This window comes from Rhinolophus ferrumequinum, chromosome 13 (assembly GCF_004115265.2).
Source record: "Rhinolophus ferrumequinum isolate MPI-CBG mRhiFer1 chromosome 13, mRhiFer1_v1.p, whole genome shotgun sequence".
Classification (NCBI taxonomy): domain Eukaryota; kingdom Metazoa; phylum Chordata; class Mammalia; order Chiroptera; family Rhinolophidae; genus Rhinolophus; species Rhinolophus ferrumequinum.
Window position 1 is genome coordinate 21649104 of NC_046296.1, and position 13691 is coordinate 21662794.

General features: G+C 37.3%; 1 protein-coding gene across 3 annotated transcripts in view; it reads right to left on the reverse strand.

Moving 5' to 3' along the window:
* The window catches only part of ANTXR1 (ANTXR cell adhesion molecule 1), a 217256-nt gene that overhangs the window by 128087 nt on the left and 75478 nt on the right, over nt 1-13691 (reverse strand). For all 3 annotated transcript variants that reach the window (XM_033124998.1, XM_033124999.1, XM_033125000.1), the window contains exon 10: nt 5398-5496. In XM_033124998.1, coding sequence (XP_032980889.1) covers nt 5398-5496 — 99 coding nt within the window. The remainder of the gene's footprint in view (nt 1-5397; nt 5497-13691) is intronic.

Consider the following 13691-nt stretch of genomic DNA (forward strand, 5'->3'; position numbering starts at 1 on the left):
TTGTAAATTTCCTTTTCATATCTTTTCCCCATTGATGTGGTCACCTTTTCTTCTGTCTTTCTTTCGTTCGTTCTTTCTTTCTTTCTTTTTTTACTGATTTTAAGAGCTGCCTATATATTAAGGTTATTGGCCCTTTGTTATAGCTCTTAAAAATAATTTTGCCAGTTTTCTGCTTTCCTTTAGATTTTGGGGGGAGGGTTACAGAAGTATTAAAAAACATGTACTCAAACTATCAAATGTTTCCTTTATGGTATCTCCCTTCAGTGTTATGCTTAAAAAGTCTTTCTGCACTAGAAAATCATGTAAATCCTTATTTTTGTTTCCTTCTAGAACTTTTATAGATTTATACTCACATTTAAATTTTTCATCTGGAATTTGTTTAGATGTAAAGTGTGAGATAAAAAATGAACTTAATTGTTTTTCCAAGTGGTTAGCCAGTTGTCTCACCATTTTTTGAATAATCCACTCTTTCCCTGATGATTACAAAGGTCACTTTATTTTATACTAAACTAACATAAGTGTTGGGCTCTGTTTATGGACTTTGTTTTTCCTGTTTCAAAGCTCAGTTTGCCTTTTGTGGTACCAGTCATGCATTGTTTCAATTACTTTTTTTACATCTTAAAATTGGCTAGGGCTTTTTATACATCTTAAAATTGGAGAGGCTAGGGCAAGTTTCCACATTTTTCTTGGCTATTCTTAAATGTTTATTCTTCCATATAAACTTTAGAATTATTTTGTTAACTTAAAAAGTCCCATTGGAATTTTCACTGGGATTATACTAAAACTAAATATTAATTTGAAGACAATTGATGTCTTTGTAACAGCAACTCAATTGCTGCTCCATTTAATAATAGTGATAATGATTATAATAAATTAATACCAGCAGCCAACATTGATCCACTGCTTAGTGTGTCTCAGGTCCTGTTCTAAGCCCCACTTCTCACATTTAAACCTCTTAACAATCCACAGAAAGGTGCTATTATTATTGCCATACTCATTTTACACATAGAGAAATTGAGGCATGGAGATGTTCAATAACATGCGATGGTCACACAGCTTAACGACAGAGCCAGGATTCTTTCCCTGGGTGGTTGGGTTCCAGGGCCTGTGCTCATGTCTGGTATTTTCGCCATAAGCGTGTTTGCTGTAGACCTCTTTGCTGCAAGCATTTTCACCGCAAACACTTTTACCGTACCACTAATTGGCTGCAATTCAATTTCGCCATAAAATATAAAATAATTAAAAGTAAACGAAGGGACATTAAAAAGGACATAATGAAACGTGGAAAAGTTAATAACAAAATTAAAAAAGATTTTATTGTGAAAAGTGATAATACGTCATCCTTGAAGTCTTTTGTTCATAGTATTATACATTTTTTTTTTTTTTTTGCTGGTTTTGTCTCCTCATTTAGCATAGCATTTTTTTCTTTTTTTGCTGCAATTTTTTCCTTCATTAAGAGAGGTCTGAGTTTCCAACTAGAGAATAGATAATTAATGCTCTTGAAGACTGTGAATTACTGGCCACCTCTTTTATATTTGCCATAGCTTGGTAAACTTTTGGTTTTGATGGGTGGGAGGGATGATCATATTCACTGAAGGATTTGCAAACTATACGCTCATTTTCTAGTATAGTATGCAATCTGGCTTTACATGGAGCTGTGCAATCTGGCTTCATAGTAGTTGTTATCATCCACTGTTTTAAGATCACCACATCTACCCGTCACTGTATAGGCCATTATGAGGGCTAAGATCTATACATAACATAAAAATGGGAGTAACTGCGAGAACTTCATCAATGCAGTAATGAAATCGACTGGCAGCTAGCTTAAATACAGGAAGTCTGCCAAATGTACACCAAACTGTCAACCAGTTGTTTTACCTTTTACAGCAAAATTGCCTTACTGCCAATGAGTTGTACGGCGAAGATGTTTGCAGTGATAATGCTTATGGCAAAGATGTTTATGGCAAAGATACTCATGGTGAAAATACCTAGACCTCTATCAGATACTAGCCACCTGTCCTTTAGAATCTGATAAAACGAGGGTGAAAAATATCTGGGTCTGGTGCTTTGTTTGAGGGGGTGGGATTTTCTTTTATCTCTCTTCCAGTTCATGCATTTCATCTTCACCTGTGTCTAATCACCCTGTTTAGTCCATCCATTAAGTTGTATTCCAGGGAATAAAATTTTTTCAATTCTAGAATTTAAACTGGGTTCCCCTGCAAATCTGCCTTTGTTGAATGTTCTTCCACTTTGGTATATTTGATCTCTTTACACACTTTAAATGTGCTTGTTCTAGATTCTCTTTGGATTGTTCTCTAGTCCTTCCTTCTTGCTTGTTCTGTTTCTTTCTTCCATCTTCATATGGTTTGCCATTTGGTGTTGTGAGCCCACCTTCAGAGGGGGTTGTTGACTGCAGGAGTACTATAGGTTGGGCTGGACATTCACTGCCTCTGCTAGGGTCACAGGAATAGGATGGTCATAGACACATTTTGGGGGGTATAACATCTTACCTTTATACCTCTGCCTTGAGTCACTGAGAAACTTTTCCAGTACCAGTTTAATGTGTCGTGCAGCCCTTTGGAGCTTAATTTCTGCAGGGAACTCTGCTGTTTCTCATTGCCATGCACAGGCCTGTGTCCTGTATTTGGATCAGCACCAGGATCATGACCTGCAGACCCCTGGCTTGGAGCCCACACAGCTTAGCTTTCTGCTTAGATTTTGCATTCCCTTTTTGTTTCCTGTACCTGGGGTCTCATCCTCATTCCTTTGAATAAGGCCACCTGCTACAATTTTTAAAATCATATTTTACCCTGAATTTCTGGATCTATTTATATTGACCACAGGTCCAGAAATTGTTTTAGATTTCTAAATGGTTCATTCATGGATTTTATTTTTAAGCAAAGACAAGGAAAGTGGGTGAGAAGTAGGTATTAACCTATGCTTTTTATTGTCTGGTTATATTTATCATCTAAAAATACATTTAAATAACTTTTACTTTTTGGCATTGATATGTTGGCATTTTATCGGTGTCATAGTATAACACATATTTAAGGATATTCATAGCTATTTAAAAAGGTATATATCTATTTTTATTATCCATTCAAAGACTCTGAAAGTCACGTTAAAATCTCCCACCATAAATATAAATTTTCAGTTTATTCTTTTATACCTAACAGTTTTGTTTCATACAACCTGCTACTGTATTATTTGTTGAAAAGTCCAAGGCCTATATCATGCTTGAACAGGCTGGAGAGAAACAGCAGTCTTAGCTTCATTATTGGGCCTTTAATTAGTCTTTTACTGATTAATAATGGCACTTATATTTTCTTTTGTTACAAAACTTAATGCAGCACTTAGGAAAAAATCTTGTAAGAGGAAATATATACTCTAAAAATGAAAATACATAACATTTTAAAACTTGGGATGTAGAGATGGGAAAGGAGAATGGGAAAAGTAAAGGAATATAAATTTATTTTATGTTACAGGGGCAACTCACTACTGTTATATTCATAAGGTTGATAGAAAAATGTAGATGTGATTATCTTGCATTTAAAAATTTATCTTTTTTGTCTTCCATAGTTCCTTGTTCATATTAATTACTGAGTGGAAATGAACAGGTAAATTAATAAATAAAGAACAGCTTTTTTTTTTTTTTTTTTCAAATTCCAGTATTTCCCTCTTATGGTTATTTTTAATAACCATATGTTTGAGTTTCAGAGTATTGCTTACAGTATATAATATGGTTGAGTCATTGCCTTCCCCTTCTCCAAACTGTCAACAGTGTGCTGGAAACACCATCAGGTTTGTGGTTTATGCCAAATCCCTATCCCAACAGCCTATATTTGTTTTTGAAAATGAATGAGGTGGAGAGGTAAGCAGGTGTTTGCAAGAAAGGAAGAGAAGGGGGAGAAAGGATGAGCTGGTTTCCCAAGATACAAACTTTCATGGAGAAACTGGAAAATAGGCTTTCAAAATGTTATTCTACAAATCCATAGTGAATTTGCATTTTGTGTTACCCTAAGGCAGTACCTGTGTGTAACTTTTTAAGCAATGGCAACACTACACCCCATTTCCATTCTTTTTCAGAGAGGGGTTGGTCTGAAGCCTTGCTTGTCTGGGAAGTCTTCTTTGGGAGGTGTTGATGTCTGAGTTTAACCCTCAAAGGCTTTGGTTAAGGAGAGGGAAGGCAGACTTGAGGGACATCACAATTTAAAGGGGAAGAAAATGGAAGAGCTCTGTAGAGGAAGCACATCCAACTTTCACATTGTGATTACTCAGGGATATGTCAAAATGTTTTCAAATAGCAAATACTTTTTGGAGATGTGAGAGTATTTCCAAGTATTTAGAAAACTAACTGAATGTTTCAAATGTTTGGAATTATTCCAAGGCCAGGAATTCCAGATGTTTGTAAGGAAGCCCTTGCATATCTCTGTTTACATATTCAAGTGGGTTTTAAGATGGTAAGGAGGGAAAAAAAAGGCATACCCTTCAATTCTTCCTTTTTAAAAACAGGATAGTATCTACTCCATAAGGCTATCAGGGGGACAAAACTAGTGGACGTGACTGGTAAATAAATGTGAGTGTCTTCTCGGTCCTCCTTTCTCTTTCTACTCCCCAGGGCCACTGTGGCAAAAAGATATGAAGCATTTAAAAGGACACAACACTGTAGAAAAGGCAGTATATTATTATTGTTTATCACTGCAGACACTAAATAATTATGTGTGTGATGGATGCAGGGGTAAATAACAACCAGGGATCCTGGCCATCTGTCCTTCAATAGTCAGACTTCCCCATGTCTCCTGGACAGCTACACAAATCACACATGTCTTTAAATTAAGAACTTGCCTGCTACAAATGTCTTGCGAAAGTGCCAATGTTATGATAATTCATTTTTCACATGAAATGCACTTAGTTTTACTTTCAGAATCCTGTATTTCATGTCAGGTATTCACCACGATGAGAGTTTCTTGGCTACTCCAAGCAAGAATCATCCAGATTGAAAAAAATTCCAGAATCTACACATGCAAGCCTAACAGTTTGGCTTTTGGTTTATTCAAAATTAATACGTTTAGACCGTCTATTTTTCACTCCTGTGCTTGAGAGTGCCCTAATACTTTGTTAAGGATCGTCAAGCTTCATAAGTCCTCACCAACCAGAGCTGGCACTGCCACCCGAGAGGGAGTAACTTAGTATATATGTTGGTGGACTAGGAAACAAGTACCTTTCCTGATGGGCACGAGAGTGTGTGAGGGGCTAGCTATGCCCTTGCTGGAGGCCTTTCCAGCAGGGGAGACCCTTCTCTGTACAGTTTCCTGTGTGTGACCTCGCTGGAAGATGGGGCTGGCACTGGCTTCCCTGAGCTGGCTGAAGAAACCCGCAGACTGTGCAAGGACTTACTGAGCGTGACTGACTCATTGATCTTGAAGCTGCAGAGGACCCTGTCCACATTGCGGGCGTGTCGGAAGCCGTTCCCTCTCACGACTACTTGGAATGATTCTGAAATGAATAACGACAAGATTCATTATTTGACTGCAGGCCATTAACCTTAGGTTTCCCATCTGCCCTGATGTAGGGCCTTTTGTAACTATTTCACCAGGCTTAACATATTTGAAAATTAGTTCAGGTTGGAAACCAAAAGCGACCATGTGTGTGCCTTTTGCCACTTACCACCTCCTGCTCGGTAGGTGTCCACGAGGAAGGCAATCCGACTACCTACTTTGAATTCCCACCTTGCCTTTGCTCTAGCTGTTCTTCCTACCTGGAATGCTGTCCTCCCCTCTCTCTGTCATTCAAATCCTACCCAGGTCTCAAGTCCTGACAGTTTCAAAAACTGTGATCTCTGCAGCCCAGAGCCACAGGGGAGGGGTTCTTCACTTCTTTAGTCAACTTAACTCCTCTCGCATGTCTCTTTTACACCTGGACACCACTGAAAGGATTTCTTTAGAGCTCAAGGTGCCTAACACTTTTTGAAAACCCCTGCCTTATGGCATTCACCGTCTGTCTTGAACAATGTAGTGTATGATTATGTACTGTCCAGTGTCGTTTCTTCTACAACTAGAAAAATGTTCCTTTAGGTCGGGAATTGTTTGATCCTGGCTGTGGCCCTGCGGTCTCTGCTGGGCACACAGTAGAATACCTAGTGTTATGTAGGAATAATTGTACTTCACAACGAATCAAAGTCTTTCTTATTGGTGGCCACTTGTCAAGCATTACCTGTGTGAACTGTCATTCACCCTTTACTGTAGTTACTATTCACTTCTCTCCGAATAGAACAGAGACTATATCTCACAGGAATATATCTAGCCCTGCATATTAATGTCATGTTGGAATAATGCATGCTGAATTAATACATGTTAATAAAATCCTTATAAAATAAAAATAATGATCCTTTACAACAGTATACTAAGGGGAAAATAATCAGCCCTTGTTAATTAATTCGTTTAATGTTTAGGAATATGTGCTTAAGTTTGCTAGTAACTAATAACCAACACTCTACTTTCTTTTATTTTTGTCATCCTTTTGTGTATAAAAATTGGGGCTTAGGATAATGCTGCGTGGCATATAAAAAAAAAAAGAAATTGACTAGAAGTCAGAGGAAAAAAATGCAATATGTGTGAAAGTGGATCTTAAACTGTAAATTGCTAGCCAAGTGGAGATTTTTGTTGGAGGAACAATGGAATTAGAGGACTAGCATAAGGAACTCTTCCAAACTTTAATATATGTCATGAGTGTATGTCACCTTAATTCCCAGGAAACGAATCTAGAGATTGCCAAGAGAATAACTGGTGTTAATTACTCCCTCATTGTATGCCTGGCCCAGGCTCAGCAATGTGTATGTTTGTCATTTAAACCTCCCCACAGCCCAGGGAGGTACAAATGAGAAAACTGAGCTTTGTGACTGTAAGTAATCTGTCCAAGATTACATGGCTCGTAGCTGTCCGAATCAGAATTAGAATCCAGGTCTGTCAGGCACCAAACGCAATGCCTTTATAACTCAGTCACTGCACTCTTTACCATTAAGCTAAAATGGATCCTCACCGTCTGGTGATATATGACTAATTTGGAGATTGACATTGTGATTTTTTAAAAGCTTATTTTATTTTTCTGTTAGGCAGGTTTACCCATTTTGCAGAAAATTGGAGCTGGCCTGGATGGGAAGCAAGAAACCAAAACCGAAGTCAAAGAACCCAGTGGTACTGCATGTGCCACAAAGGGTACAAATTGGAACAGAATGTTTCTTACAAGCGTAATAGACCTTAACAATAAGGTCTGTAAAAAGTCATGACATTTTACATGACTTACACAGTGTCATATAAATTACTAAGCAGTAAAACAGGGACTTGTATCCAAGTGTTCACGGCCTTAGTTTTAAACTGTATTAAGGTCATGAGCACACGGCTTTTCAGGACCATAAGTCCTATGAATGAATATTAAGGATTTACATATGCATGTTGATACATACACACAATTGCTAAATTCAGAAGGATGGACTTGATAGTTTTCTTTAGATGTCTGCCTGGCACGTGCCTAATCATGCCATTGGTTCAACAACATTGTGGAAGAATGTTATTTATCTTAGTTACTCATACTAAGCCTGTAGAAACCTATTTCTGTTTTCAGTTTGAAAGCTTGACCTCCAGAAATCTGCCATTGGACACTTTTGCTGATTCAAAATGTTTTCTGCCTCATTTCTATGCCTGCTTCTCTTGTTTCCTCAAAGATAAACAGAGGGAGAGAACTCTCTGGAAATGCAGGCTGCATGCTGAGGTCTCTAACATGTTCTAGCATTATCAGTTCAGCGGCTGAGTCCTCTATAAAAAAGAATTCCCACATGTCTGCTTGGCCCAACCTCAGGGTGTTTAGGAAGAAAGACAGCAGGAATTCATGACGTGGCAATGGTGGAAACCAAACGATTTTACCCCGTAGGCCTGAGAGAAAGATGGAGGAAGGGATGCTGTGGGAGGCACAGCAAAAGAGAGGCGAGCTGCCACCCTGCCTGGTGCAGTTTCCGTGTTAGTGCGCACATGTGGTTTCCAGAAGAGCCCAAACGTCTGACTCAGCAGCCCAACTGAACGTCAGCTCTTCACACATAGAAGTTATGTAACAAAACCCCGTCAAATGAGTGCGCCGGCAAGTGAGAACCAGGACACTCCAGAACCAGGACATACTGATTTAACTCCATTTATCCACAAAGCCCTGACTCTACCCTTCAAAATATGTACAGCTAAGTGTTTTTACGCAACTTGCATGTTGGGTTACAGCTCTTACAAGAAGTTCCTAGGGATTGTAGGGTATTAGGAAGGAATTTCTACTTGAAAATCATTTTTGATCTAATCTTTTATGATACATATTTTAAAGGTATCTTTAAGGCTTACATTCATTATGATTCTTTTGTCACTCTCATTCTCGATTATAATTTAAGCTTCCTGACGGTAGAGGCCATCATTTCTATTTCTTTAGAATTTTTGACGGAATCGAACCCAGGGCTCAGTCAGTATCAGTGTAAGCTCACTGAATGAGTAAATAAATGATGTCTTGGAATAGAAAGGGAATAAAGGGGAAGGACAAGGGGGTCATTTGTTCAGGTACCAGTCAGGGTCTAATCTTTTTTATTTTCTGAGGATTAATAGGTCAATGAATGAAAAGATGCTCAACATTGTTAGTCATTCGGGGAATGCAAATCAAAACCACACTGAGTTATCTCTCCATAGTCACCAGAATGGTTATGACAAAAGAGATGGACAATAACAAAGGTTGGTGAAGAAATTAGAACCCTCACACATTGCTGGTGGGGATGTCAAATGGTGTACCTGCTTTGTAAAATAGTTTAGTAGTTCCTCAGAAAGTTAAACACAGAATTATCTTATGTCTCAGAAATTCCACCCTTAGGTATATATCCAAGAGAACTGAAAAGGTAGGTCTACACAAAAACGTATAGATGTATGTTTACAGTAGCATTATTCATAACAGCTCCAAAGTGGAAAAACCCCAAATGTCCATCAACTAATGACTATGGTATTTTTACAATGGAATATTATTCACTGATAAAAAGCAATCAAATTTTGACGCATGCTATTAGATGGATGAATCTTAAAAACATTATGCTAAGTGAAAGAAGCCGGACACAAAAGGCCCTATATCGTATGATTTCATTTATATGAAAAGTCCAGATTAGCTAATCCATAGAGACAGAAAATAGATTGGTGGTTATCAGGGCTGGAGAAAAGGGGAATAAGGAGTGACTGCTTTGGGTTTCTTTTTGGGGTGATGAAAATATTCTGGAATTAGAGAATGGTTATGGTTGTACAACTTTGTCAATATATTAAAAACCATTGAATTGCAATTTTTACAAGGGTAAATTTTATGGGATGTGAATTTTAATTCAATTTAAAAAAAAATTCATTCAGGTTAGTGAATACTTTGGTCTGTTCCTTATTTTTCTTTTTTTGAAATGTGGAACACATAATTTTGAGATGATCTCAGTAAAGACTATCATTCACTGTACCTGGAAATGGAACATCTGTATTTTCTCCATTTGCTTGGGGCACCCAAGACTCTTCTGCAAAATTATCATTAGTGCTATTTCATCTTGTGAGTTTGAATTTGCTCTCCTATTAGATGCTTAATATAACATCTAAAATATAACATAGAGACTAATGTATATTAAGTGCTTTCTGATGTCTAAATTATTCTAGAACTTTTAAAATTGTATAGCTATGTATTTGTAACAATTTTAGTATGGTAAATAACTTGCACATAAAGTATATAACTTGATAATTTTTGACATATGTATACAATCATCGGGCAATACCACAATCAAAATAGTGACCACATCCATCACCTTCAAAAGTTTCCATGTGTCCCTTTGTAATCTTTCCCTTCTGCCACTCCCCACCACCACTGATCGGCTCTCTGTTGTTGTAGATTTATTTGCATTTTCTATAATTTTATGGAGATGAAATCATATAGTCAGTAATTTTTTTCTAACTTCTTTTACTCAGCATAATTATCTTAAGACTCATCCATAATTATTTTGAGATTTATGCATAGTCCATTCCTTTTTATTGCTGAGTATCATTCCATTGTATGGATAAACCACAATTTGTTTATCCATTTACCTGCTGATAAACATTTGAGGTGGTCACAGTTTTTGGCTTTTCAAACAAAGTGGTTATAGACATTTGTGTGCAAGTGTTTGTCAGGACATAGATTTCCTTTTCTCTTGGGTAAATACCTAAAAGTAGAATGGCCAGGTCATACGGTAGGTGGGTGTTTAATTTTTTAATAAAATGTTTGCCAAAGTGATTGTGTAATTTTAGATTCCCACCAACAGTTTATGAAAGTCACTCCTCCAAATAGAAATATCTTTAAATAAAAAAGGAAGATGAAGCAGAGAATTAAACAATCCACCCAGAAGAGGTACCTAAGGGCCAGGTATGAGTGCTTTGAAAAACAATGAAAAGGAAAGCGATGACACCACTATTTTATATTGCTTAAATGTGTCTATTTTAAGCACCTAATTTCCAAATGGTAAATATGAAGCCTAAAACTACCTTTCTTTTGCGCTACCTCATCCAGTATTATTACAAACCATGGAAAACAGCACAGTAGGAATAATACAACTGCTTCTGAAATGACAATGTGCAGAACTAATTATAACCTCCTTCCATTTCTGGAGTACAAAAACTTCAAATGCCGAGCAGTTGGCAGGTTGCATACTTGATTCCAATTAGTCCCTTCCTGGAATACTCGTTTACATAGTATACTATGAGCTATTAAGTTTTTAGCCAACTGAATGAGACCACAGGAAAACTGTGCAAAAGGATGCATTTCCCAGAGAGGAACTAAACTAAGCTAGGCCAATCTAACAATGAGCCAATTCTTCTAATTATACAGTGGCTAATCTGCAAAAATATTTAATTAGGAAGTTTTTAAAGGAGTCTATGTTAGAAGGAAAGCAGAATTATTTTAATGCAGGTAATGTCAAAGGTGCTATAAGGGCTCTCCACACAGCAGGTGACTTACTACATATGGTAGAACAATGGTTGTAAATACAGTGACAGAAGCACCGTGTGAAATGGCAACCATATGCTTGGCCTGAGTATGACAATAGGGAGTTGTGAGGAGTACGGTGCAGGGAAAGAGTACGTACTTCTTTTAAAGGGAAGTTATTCAGTCTCCAGTAATTATTATCTCGCAATAAATACAGGCCCAGTGTTGTTAGATCTTATTTTTCAAGACAAGATGAAAATCAAAATTTTTAAGTGAGATCAGATTTTTAAAAGTTAGCAATAAATTTAACGCTGCTTAAAAAAATAAAAATGCAGTGTGGATCAGAAAGAACATATGTGTAGACCAGAGAGGGCATGTAGGCTACCAGGTTATAACATTTGGTGGTGGTTTCCAGATCCATTGCCTCTTCTCCTACGGACGTGCCTTTGTCAATGACATTCTTAAAGGATGGACTTGGAACCTTGGCCTGAACTTGGAATAGGAGGGCATGGAATTAGCTCTCTTGACCTGGCCACGGGATGGCTATTGATGAACCTTAAGATTACATTGGCATTTTTTTTTTTTGTCAGAGGCATTCTTGTTGGCTATCAAGATAGCTATGCTTCTCCTTGTTTTTGTCTTTTCCCCCATAGGTTTCCCTAAACCTGCTTGTATGTGAAACCGGCTGTTTGAACCCAAGTTCAACCTTTTACATTTGTCCCCTTAAGTTTCACCCTGTTATGTGCAGCTTAACATATAAAAATTTGTGTTGGATCTCAGTCCTGTTGTCCACCCAATGCATTATCTCTCTGCCTCTCTCAGAGCTCGTTTTACTGTCAGAACCATGGCTGTTGTTGAGTTGTTGGTGAAAGCCAGCTGAGATCATTGTCTTAGGGGAATGCAATTGTCAGCATAGTGTCTTGAGCAGATAGAGCTGGGTGGGGCTGCATAGCAGGGGCTGCACTGGGGGCCAAGGAAGGGGAGTATGGTAATTCACAGACTGAGGGGAAGGGGCTGAGAGGAGAGGTTTTTGATGAAAGCAAATTCTACCTTTTCCCCACAGATCTGTCCGGGGGCTCAGTCCCCCGTGTTATACTTAGAAATATGAACAATCACTTATTTCCTTGTTTACTTTCTCTCCAGCACATAGTGAGTTAATGAATAATTTTGCAGGTACTCTAAGCTCTATCAGTGGTCTCTCCAATTTTCTTTCAGTAGAGAAACATAAAGGCATGTTTTTCTCATCTAGGTATAATGTTATCAACATCATGATTCTCACATTGACCTTCAGTCCTCATTAAAATGACATTGATGATAATAATGTCACCTTGTTTTGTATAACAGTTTATGCTTTTCAAAGCACGTTCATATAAGTCCCTGGGTCATGGCAGTAGCCTAATGAAAATCACAGAGGGGGCCTGCCTATGTCTACTTGACAGGACACAGCCACGGACAATGAAATGGGCTCCAGTACTTCATTAAAGCCATGCTTACTCCAGAGAATAATAATCAGCAATAGACCTTCAAGGAAATCCATGGAAGAACTTTTGGTGGAAGGATATATTTTGGAAGTTTCATTTTCTTCTTAATAAAGTTACTCTAGTCAGTGTGTTTTAGCTATTATGATTCTAATTCAAGAGAGGTACAAGCTTGCCTTTTCAAAACCTAGGGTTAGCTTCCATCGCTATGTCTTGTATTAATTTTTCCTTTATAAGAAATAAAGAAAATAGAATTGAATAGTTTACTCCAACACAGTAAACTATTGTTTGTCTATAAAATATGCAATATTTCACATAAGCCAAAGATTTAAAAATATTTAAAGAAAAGTTCCTTGGATTGAACTTGCAAAAGATGTGTCTGTTTCTACCAAAGAAATAGCTCTTATCAGTTGAATTGCAGTAACTTAAAATTTTTTTCCCTTTGTTTAAAATAATTTTTTGTTTTTCAATTACAGTAGACATACAATATTACATTAGTTTCAGATATACAACGTAGTGATTAGACATTTATATAACTTACAAAGTGATCACCCCACTAAATCTAGTATCTGACACTAGACATAATTATTACAATATAATTGACTATATTCCTTATGCTATGCTTTTCATCCCCATGACTATTCTGTAACGACAAATTTGTACTTCTAAATTCCTTCCCGCTTTTCACCCACTCTCCCAATGCCCTTCCTATCTGGCAACCATCAAAATGTTCTCTGTGTCTATGAGTTTCTTTCTGTTTTGTTTGTTTGTTTATTTTGTTCTTTAGGTATTCCACATGTAAGTGAAATCATATGGCATTTGTCTTTCACTGTCTGATTTACTCCACTCAGCACAATATCTCCAGATCCATCCATGTTGTTGCAGATGGCAGGATTTCATTCTTTTTTATGGCTGAGTAATATTCCATTATATATACATATTCTATCTCTTCTTTACCCATTCATCCATTGATGGACACCCACGTTGCCTCCATATCTTGGCTACTGTAAACAATGCTGCAGTGAACATAAGGATGCACATATCCCTTCAAAGTAGTGTTTTGGGTTTCTTCAGAATCCAGAAGTGAGATTATTGGGTCCTTTTTTGTCTCTTATTATAACTGTTTTAAAGTCTATTTTGCCTGGTATAAGCATTGCTACCCTAGCTTTTTGTTTGTTTCTTTCCATGTTTATGAAATATCTTTTTCCATCACTTTACTTT